The following is a 9,971-nucleotide window of genomic DNA, read 5'->3' on the forward strand; positions in this document are numbered from 1 at the left end:
GAAATTCATATTCCATTGGTGATGAATTCCCACCATAATTATACAGGGTTCCAGTTCATACCACTTTATATTCCAGAATTCCTTGTATGTCGAAGCAGCTGAACTCTGGAACACTCTTCCTCCTGACATCTGATCCCAAGTTGATTGTATTTCTTTCAAAACTAAAAATTTTTTTTATTAATCCAAGTTGATTGTATTTCTTTCAAAACTAAAAATTTTTTTTATTAATCTTATGAATGTTTAAACATTTATTTTTCCTTCATTATATTTTATATGTTATTTTATACATTTTATCATATTGTTGTTGGCTAGGGCTTTAGAGATGACCACTTGTTGTTTTGGCCTTCAGCCCATGTCATCTCTAATCACGCCCCTGGTCAATATCTTTTATATATCATGACAAATTTTTAATACATACATAAATAAATGTTTACACAACACTTACCGTCACCAACCATTACTACACCGACAGACATCCCCATGAACTTTGACTTGGTCCATATCCATGCATTCATTCTGATACGTTTCTCTGGACATTCAGTATAGAATGCAGTAACTTTGAAAAACAAGACGAAAAAATTAAAATGCAACAATGTATTGAGACAGTAGCTTAAGGGTTGGTAGTTTGTACAACATGTTTGATTATAATATGGTAATAATAATAAATAATATAATAATAACAATAACTTTTGAGTAACACTACTGAATAAAACTAATCAAACAGGTTGAACAATAATATCGTTATCATCATCACTATTACCAGCAACATAATCAATAGCAATTGCAAAAACTGACAAAATATTTCTAGCAATATCTATAATATAGTTTATTTAGAAAGAGAAACAATGCGAATTACCACAATTCATATACAAACCTGGAGGATGATGGGATACTTGCTCCGCTAAGTAATTCAACCTACATTTAGAACTTCCCTTTGAACTCTGACCTGGTTGCTGTGGTGATGGAACTTGCCAAGAGCAATGGAAGCTCTCTCCAATAATTGGATTGTAAGGTTTTTTGGCTAATGAACCCTGGGAAATGTACAAGAAGCAGTTAGTGAAATAAGATAAATAAATGAAGGTGCTTTAAATGAAAGATGGAGGGAACACTTAAGTTGTAACTATATTAAGCAATACCTTAAGCAATACCTTATCTATCATGTCTATGTTCCAACATGCTGATCGCAAATGTACTTTTAGCCAAGTTATAAGCTCTGATGCTAATATTGCCAAAATGTTTTAACTGATACAGGCAAAAACTTTCAGTACACATCATATAAAATAAAAAGGTATGACATTAGGAAAGATGCTTACAATGCGATACTCTGATATCTAGAATTGTTACTGTACTTTTTCATGCAGTTACGAAGCACTCTTAGCCACTCTCCACAGTATGTAAAAAAAATTACCCCTCTCCCCGCCACCCAGTAGAGCTTGCATACAAACCGAACCCAAACAAAGTATGCCAACTTTTAATAAATAATGCTATAAAGTATTCAAAACAATAAACAAATAAGATTTTAAGAAATGTGAAAAGAAACTATTGAAATATGTGGGTTTTTGTTGTCCTACTTTCATGTGTTTTTCCTTTGTTTTATAGTCTGTTATGTTGAGTTATTAAACCTGAATATTAATAAGTAAGTTATTAAACATTTTCATGATCAATTAACAGAAGTCTGTAAATCAGTGACACCTGACTTAATCTGGTCAGTATTTTATTTGAAATAATTTACAATTCAGATACAAAACACTGTTCTTTTGGAGGATATAAATGCTCTAGGTATTTCCACTATCAATTTACCTTTCTTCCCACATGGAAGGAGCAGAGGTAATACTCAAGGACAGCTAGCATCCTAGCTTCTGGTGTAACTTGGTCGGCAATCCTTAGGAACATATCCGGATGCCCAAAGAAATCTGCAAACATTTCCAATAATGACCTCTTTTCTAAAATAAATGTTGGCAGGACAACCTGTAAAATAATTGTATCATAAAAAATGTTTTACTAAAATATCTTCTTAATAAGTATTTTTAATACACATCCCTTAATATACATCCATGTAGCTTAATTACTGCAATTCACTGGCCAGTACATTTTCATGTGTATTTAATAATGTATCTCTTCTTAAAGTCAGGCTCTGGAGGAAACAAAAATTTGATATGTTGTACAACTGATTTTCCAAGACAGAAAAAAAAATCAGTAACCACCCTTTTCTCCACCTTTTTCCTTCCAGTTTTTAAATATTCAAAAATCTGTACCTCATTAACCATTCCCTAGTTTTTCATCAAACTATTTTTTTTCTGTCTTAGAAAAATCAGTTCTACAACATATCAAAACATATTTTTTCCTCCGGACACTGACCTTAATGTATTGTACCTTTTTTTATGTACTTATATAAATTTGATTTATCTTGTAAATATATATCTAAATTTTTCATTGTTTACTGTACTGTGTTTTCAAATGCATTTCCTTCTGTTACGTTGGACAATAAGTTATTTTAGTATTCAGTATTCACTTTCAACATACCCTTGTCAGATCCATGCCAAGTTTGAGTTGAGATAATAAGTTATTTTAGTATTCAGTATTCACTTTCAACATACCCTTGTCAGATCCATGCCAAGTTTGAGTTGAGATAATAAGTGCAGGATGACACTCTTGTGTTGCTCCACTCCGCCTAATTCCTTCTCCTCATCAATGGCTGGATCACAGACATCATCATCATGGTTAATTTCTGCAAAAAATATATTTTACAGGGTTGTACTGACTCATTGTTTATGTACCTCTGTCCATATCTTTATATATTGATACGAAACTGTATTGTTAATTTGAACAAATAAAATAATTAACAATGAAATAATGATGATGTCATATCAGGCAGAAATTCAAATATGGTATAGCTCATATCTTCTTTGTAGTTAAACATTCATGATATTTCAATTAGTTATTACTCTAAATGGTACTTGTTGAAATAAAATATAGCTATATTGTATTTCATCAAATTCCAATTCTAGTAATAACTAACTGAAATTGTGAGCATTGGAATAGTACCAAATATTTTTGACATTCATGATTATAATCACAATATGTTAAGCAATGTATCTGCCTTTTAGTTTTATGCTACTGTGTATGCCTCTTCATTTGTATATTTTTCATGTGGATGTATTTTAAAGCTTTATTTTATTCTGAATTATAAAAATATTCTCTATTTTTTATAAAGAATCTGGAATGCAAATTGCATATGAGCCAAGCTGTGCATGGTATGTTGGCAAGTACATCATGTGTTACAACATGAGCCACAAACCTGCTACATTTCAATTTAATAGATTGTGTAGTGAAGGTTGCCGTTGATCAGGATGTATGTAGCTGACATCAAGGTAATAACATGTTTTACCACATCAAATTTTGACAAGCAATTACTTAAGCATTACAGATCTACTGCTGCAGCATAATTAATTTTGAAAATGATCCTATAAGGTACTGTACTGTGTTTCATGCCTATGTTCACAAAATGGAAATGTATAATTCTTATGATTAATTTTTATCAGTAGCTTACATGGAATAGCCATGTATAAATACTTTCCTTCATCTATGTTCTTAAAAACTCTTGTTTTACATTGTTAATATCTTTCAAAATTATTAAAGTTCCAAAACTCCCATTCTCTATGTTTCTATGAATCCTGTAGGTGGAAATTTGGTTTCAGTAAATATAATGACCTAAATTACCATTTATGCATAAATAAGTAAAATTAAAATAATGAGGTTGTCAAGAATCTCCATTTGTAAAAGTCCTTCCATGGGCGCCCTCTATTTCAAATTTCTGAATCCGCCCCTATTGTTAGGTTATGGAGCCACTTCACCATGTGGCCTTCTGCTACATCATACTCAGTGGGAGGCATGCTCAGCAAGGTGTGCATGCTCAGCAAGCGGTGCCAACATTTTGTAACCTGGACTCTTCATAACCCACACTTTCCATAACTCTGCTTTAGACAATTTACAAACAGAACATCTGTAATACCTGAAATGTGTTTAGTTGCCAAATGTCCAGTTTGTTAAAGGTGCGTTCGCGAGAGTTTTCTGTGGAGTCTAACACGGAATAAATCTGGGAACAGCTATTTCCAGTTCTAGCCCGAACGGGTGATAAACGCTCACCGCCTGCTGATATCCACTGATAATCCAACGCTGCAAATTGCAGTGTTTTGGAGGAGCAAAACAGCATGTGTTAGCAGCAGGGAGGATTTTTTTTATCTCTTAATCCCCTTTGATTGTTTAAACACGCCCCAGAAGTAAAGCCTGTTCAATTTTTCATGTCCCTGCTTACTTTTACACGTTATTCCCAAAAACGAAAGTGAAAAGCTTGATAAAATAAATTATTTCAATTGAGGGCTGGCCTAGAATCCAGATTGTTACCTTATTACATACTTCCGCCACATGCATACATGATCGTGGCCCCACTGCTTATTCGTTTAACGGTGGTAGTAATTTTCTGTTTTAAACAAATTAAAGTTTATTCATGGTTTATACTCCAAAATGCACACCTGCAATTTATTGGGAGTTTGCAATGTATGCTTCTTTTATTGTAGCTTCCTCGGTAATTTCATTACTTGATTTTGAGCCAACATTAAGCAGTGGACCAACGCCTAAGTCCGTTTCTTAATTAAAGTGTGGGGTGACACAAGGGTCCAGGGCAACTTGCATAATACCTTAGGTTTTACGTCCGAGGTTAATGGTTTTTTGAAAGCCCAGTTCTGCATGAGCGAGTAGACCACCCACGGATACAATACCAGTAAGAACCCTGTAACTTTTTCCGGTTCTCGCCCAAACACACCCTAAATGTCTGTGGCAGACTTTTAAGTCCAGTGTTTTTCAATATCAAAATTTGTTGATGTTGAATAGATGCTTCCAGCAATTAGTCATGCGTATGAGACAACGATAGAATACATTTTAAGTGAACAACAGACATAAAGATAACAAGACACCACAGTTCATAAAAATATTGTAACTGAATATTTATTAAACTGATATATACAAAACAGATAATCAACAAATACAATACACTTAAACAAACAAAATTTAAAAAATAAAATCAGGAACATTTTGTCAACCAGTGTAAAGTGAAGCCATAGTGATCAAAAGATTGCTTTAAAATTAAACACATTAAATATGTTATAAACATGCCACTTAAATTTAACCATATTATATGAATAGACAGTATTCATCATTATTAATAAATATTAATTTTCTAAAATTCATATTAGTTTTAAACTTCAGCTGAAGTAAACAGAAAAACAAAGAAATACTGTAGAAATGAATTATTTTATTTTCTGTCATTATGAGTGGTTTGCATAAACAATCAACTTGACTAGTATTCAGGAAGTGACATCAACAAATTGAAAAATGTTTTTACGATTAATGTATGCAACATCAATTATGTAACCGTCAGGAAATGAGAATCTAGATTTAATGTAGTCTACAATCATCAATTTAAATTTACGATTCGGAATTTTAGATATCAACGTACAGTAATTGAAGGATGGACAAAAAGATAATGCTATTAGCCTAGAGGAGCATTCGAAATAATGTTAAAAGAGATAAGAATTCAGTGAGGCTAATGGATGGCTGAAGTACCAGCCGACTTATGACGATGGATGAAAATGTGGGCTCAGCCTAAATTTTCATTACAGATCATGCGGGACAGGCATTTGGGCTGTTTCTTTTTTGCTACATTTTAGCCTCGATATTCGTTTACTTTCTTTAGTATACCCTTTGGAATTGGTCCAAGAGTAATGTTATTGGTAGAAATCTAAGCAAAAAATTGGACAATAAATATGAAAGGAGACAAATTTTTTTCTAATTATGAACTTGCGTACAGTATTAGATGACAAAAATAAGTATCAGTATTGGCTTTCTTGACCCGTGTCACAGTTAACTTATAACAAATGCATTTTGTATTCACTTTCGCCGACTGTAAAATGCACAGTAATGTAGGTGGCTACAGTATTGCATTACGAAAAATTCACACATGTAGTTTGGCAGGCTGTTAAAAACAAAAACTCAATCTGAATACAGAATTACCTTAACAACTATAATCGATAGATACTGTAGAATATTACTCTTTTATGATTTCCTTCCTATTGGCTTACATTGTTGTTAAGGTACCTCAATAGGTATCCTTTTCATTATCATTACTATCACAATACCATTAACATGTTACGGATATTTAATATTGCTTACAAAATTTACGCAAAAATATTTATGTCACTTGCTTTTCTAAAATAGTGATCAAAGGTATACAGTAATACATATTGACATCTAAAAATTTGTTAAAGCATAACTTTAATTTAAAAAAAAAAACATTTTTGGATGATATTTACATTCCATCCAAGCAAATGAAAGTGGATCATTTGTTTTTTCCCCAATGATTAAGTTCTTCTTAGTAGTTCTAAGAGTGTAGATGGAATGTACAGTTGGTTGTAATTTATTACAAGATTAGCTAAATAATATGAAGTTTTTGAAGATACATTTTTTTTAAATATTTTGCAGATTATACTATGGCTAAAGTTGGCATATATTACTATATTCATAGTGTATTTTGCCTGATGTACAATCAAATTCCTTTCTCAATAACCTGACATAAATCTACAGTATGTGTTAGCTATCAATTAGAATGGGCTGTAACACGGTGTAACGCCACGTACAATGTGTTGTAACACTGTGTAATGCTACGTACCATGTGTAGTAACATTGTGTAATGCCATATCCTATAAAAAATGAGAGTGTACGAATAGCATGCCACACATAACTAGATTCAGAGCGCATTATTGCCTCACCTATAGTACACAGTGTCCTAGCAAGAAGGTATCTTTTTGCTTGAATATCAGAGATACAAAATGAGTAAATTGCTCTGCTAGTTGTATAGTCAAATATACTCATGTTGTCATAGGCCTGAACCCTGTGCTTCAAATTTACATTTGTGCACATCACAATTCACATGCATGAATATTTTAACAGTTTCTGATGAGAATATGTGCATTTTAATTGGCCAATTGACTGCTTTCAGCTGAGGCCGTTTCCTCGAGGGTGCATGCATGGTGCCAAATTATATCAAAGAGTAATTTGATCATCCCTGATCACTGCCAATGCAAGGCAAAATTTGCACATGGAAGTTACATGTTCTGTTGTAAGGTGAGTTCTTCATTTTCACAAGAGTACAAAATTTACTCTAGGAGGTCAACAGTGTATGTATTCTTTAAAAAAAAAATTAGAATTGATGATTTCAAAACGACTACAATCGTTTTGTTGTACAAAATAATTGCACCAAATAATGATAACGTACATTAAGTACTGTAGGTAATTCTAGTTTAAATTCTTTTTTCAAGTCTGATTATTGGTTTTGGGCCTGCTTGGTTTATACAATATATAATAATTTCCTACTATATTGTATTAATACCCATGTAGAGAAGATCATTCATACGAAAAGTATGAAAAAAAGTAAAAAGGCAGATTAATAAAAAAACTACACATAAAATCCATTCCATTTGATAAAATTGTATAATTCACATTGTATATTACAAGTCCCTAGCAAACACAATGGCATTAGTCCTCAAGTATTCCATAGATTGCTTTCCTACATCCCCAAGAAGAATATTGTCAGCACCATATTTACTGTAGAGTAAATGAGGAGCTTCATTTAAACCAATCCAAATACAGTCCATTAATGACTGACACACGGGTTGGTGCCAGAAAATTCGGTACATTTATATACTGCAACACTCTTTACTAAATTCCAGGTGAGAGGGACTAAGATATCAAATGTTGCCTTATCAATTGTTTCATAGATAAATCAGGATTTACAGGGGCTCTACATCGATCATCTACCATGTACTAGGGCCTGGCAATACTATTCATCAGCCATCCACAGGTACTAGGGACTTGCACTTTTAAGTGGGGATGCGTTGTTGCTTTGCATTGAATTGCGTAGAAAGCCCTGAGAATCATCCAGAGCTTGTATCTGTGGAAGCAAGACATCAGCATTTGAAAAGCAACACCATTTATTGGAATTAAATTTTAATATTTTTTTTTAGTCCAATCAATTAAAGTGCATGCTTTTAATTCTAAATTTGATATTTTTCACATTAGTAATTTTTAATTGTTTGTGAGCATGCAACTTGTTCATTAGCTGATTAGTCTTTACGGCTGCGATGTGATTATGAATGAGTTGTGTGACCATAATACATGCTATTGGGGACAGATGCCAAGTATGGTGGTAAGCAATCATTGCAAGTTGACCTTGGTATGCCATGAATAGACAACTGCCGCAATAGGCAAAATGCCTGTTAATGAATAAGAAAATGACATTAGTACTATTAAAGCTAATGAAAAAAAGTCTACTTGCAATGTTAATGATAGGACTATATAAAAGGTATTGTCATGGAAACGCCATTATTAAATTCTACTAATAAACAGGAGTCGATGACATAAACAGAACTCAACTATTACTTTCCCATCTGTTGAATGTGAAACTCTAATTGTGTTTACCATTTCTAAAAATTTTAGAGGTAATTAAGAAAAATCTCACTTTCATGAGTGTAATGTGTGGTTGGCTACTGAAATTAAAAATTTCAATTTTCAATAACCTTCTTTTCTTAATAGCTGATATCATTCCACATAAGTACTTGATTTTCAGAAACAACATCTGTATTTGGCTGGTGTGTTTTGTTGCACTCAGCTGGAGAAACAAGTCATACAGTAATATAATTTATTATAATTAAATTATTTTCCCATAATTTAGAATATTTCAGAAATAATTTTTACACAAATATTCTATAACATATTGATGAATAACTGGAAATAAAGGGCTAAAATGATTTTTACAGATGAAACTATCTACGGTTAACATAAGAAAAATAATTGCAATCAGGAAAATGAATAGAAGAAAAACATTAACAAAAAATGACATCATACAGTGAAATGTTTAATCTTCGAAACTATTATTGTTAATAGACCTATACTTCAGCAGTAAAGAAGATAGTGGCATGCAATAAACAGATAAAAAGCAAACTATTGCTGAAATTTATTTTTAGAGAAATTAATCATGAGGTGAGCTCCAGAATTAATATCAATTGATGAAAAGCTGTTGCTAAAAGTGTGTCTAAATAAATATCAGCAATTATTTACATACTACAGTATAATCCTGATAATTTTCAAATCAAACATCTTGACTAATTATATATATATAAAATCACTTTATTGCATAAAAACAATACAGGAAACAAATAAAGAGCCCAGAACAGTGTCCCAAAACTGGGAGCACGCAAGGCTAAATGAGTTGACATACAAAAACATTGACACAAAATATACCAATATATAAAAGTATAAAAATAGAGAGAGGCCTATCATCAAATAAAATGCCAGAAGTCAAAGTATGGGAATCAGCTATTTAATGATCGTACCATATAGCTAGTGATCCCATTAATCATGCATTTTTTAGTAGTAGTAATTGTGCTATGAATGGGCTGCAGAAGATGTATATAATTATTTAGGATTCACCACCCATAGCGAATGTGTGCCACTGTTTCAAAAGTACATATTCAAATTAATTATTATTATTAGATTACTATATTACACTGTAACAATTACAATAACAAACATTAATACATTTCACGCTAATTATTAATATTTTCTTGTTAGTTTGATAATTTTTTATGAGGTACTCTGGAAAAGCACTTGTGATCACATTGCATCTATAAAGAGGTGTTCTAATAACATCCACTATTACTAATGCTAGACATGTGATTATCATGCAAGGATTACATCTCTACCATTATTATTATATAAATAAACAATAAAAACAATGCGACATAAAATCGGTTATACATTCAATCAATCTAGTAGTCACTTAAAAAATAACTTTCAAAATTATATAATATTCTGATTTTTAAATGAGAGCTAATGATATACATACATCAACATTCAAT

At 32.0% G+C, this 9,971-nt stretch overlaps 1 protein-coding gene and 1 long non-coding RNA gene across 2 annotated transcripts in view; both read right to left on the reverse strand.

Moving 5' to 3' along the window:
- The window catches only part of LOC117107632 (oxysterol-binding protein-related protein 11-like), a 28,512-nt gene that overhangs the window by 469 nt on the left and 18,072 nt on the right, over positions 1 to 9,971 (reverse strand). The window contains exons 10-13 of the mRNA XM_033249340.1: positions 2,598 to 2,728; positions 1,801 to 1,968; positions 875 to 1,031; positions 446 to 556 (exon numbers count right to left, since the gene is read on the reverse strand). Coding sequence (XP_033105231.1) covers positions 446 to 556; positions 875 to 1,031; positions 1,801 to 1,968; positions 2,598 to 2,728 — 567 coding nt within the window. The remainder of the gene's footprint in view (positions 1 to 445; positions 557 to 874; positions 1,032 to 1,800; positions 1,969 to 2,597; positions 2,729 to 9,971) is intronic.
- On the reverse strand, positions 4,979 to 8,726 carry LOC117107665. Its single transcript, XR_004445271.1, has 2 exons — positions 8,631 to 8,726; positions 4,979 to 8,005 (listed from the first exon to the last, which is right to left on the reverse strand). It is a non-coding gene; the product is annotated as an uncharacterized LOC117107665 (long non-coding RNA).

Source organism: Anneissia japonica, unplaced genomic scaffold (genome assembly GCF_011630105.1).
Source record: "Anneissia japonica isolate Jap-2015-1 unplaced genomic scaffold, ASM1163010v1 scaffold5330_len1712360_cov203, whole genome shotgun sequence".
NCBI classification, from domain to species: Eukaryota; Metazoa; Echinodermata; class Crinoidea; order Comatulida; family Comatulidae; genus Anneissia; species Anneissia japonica.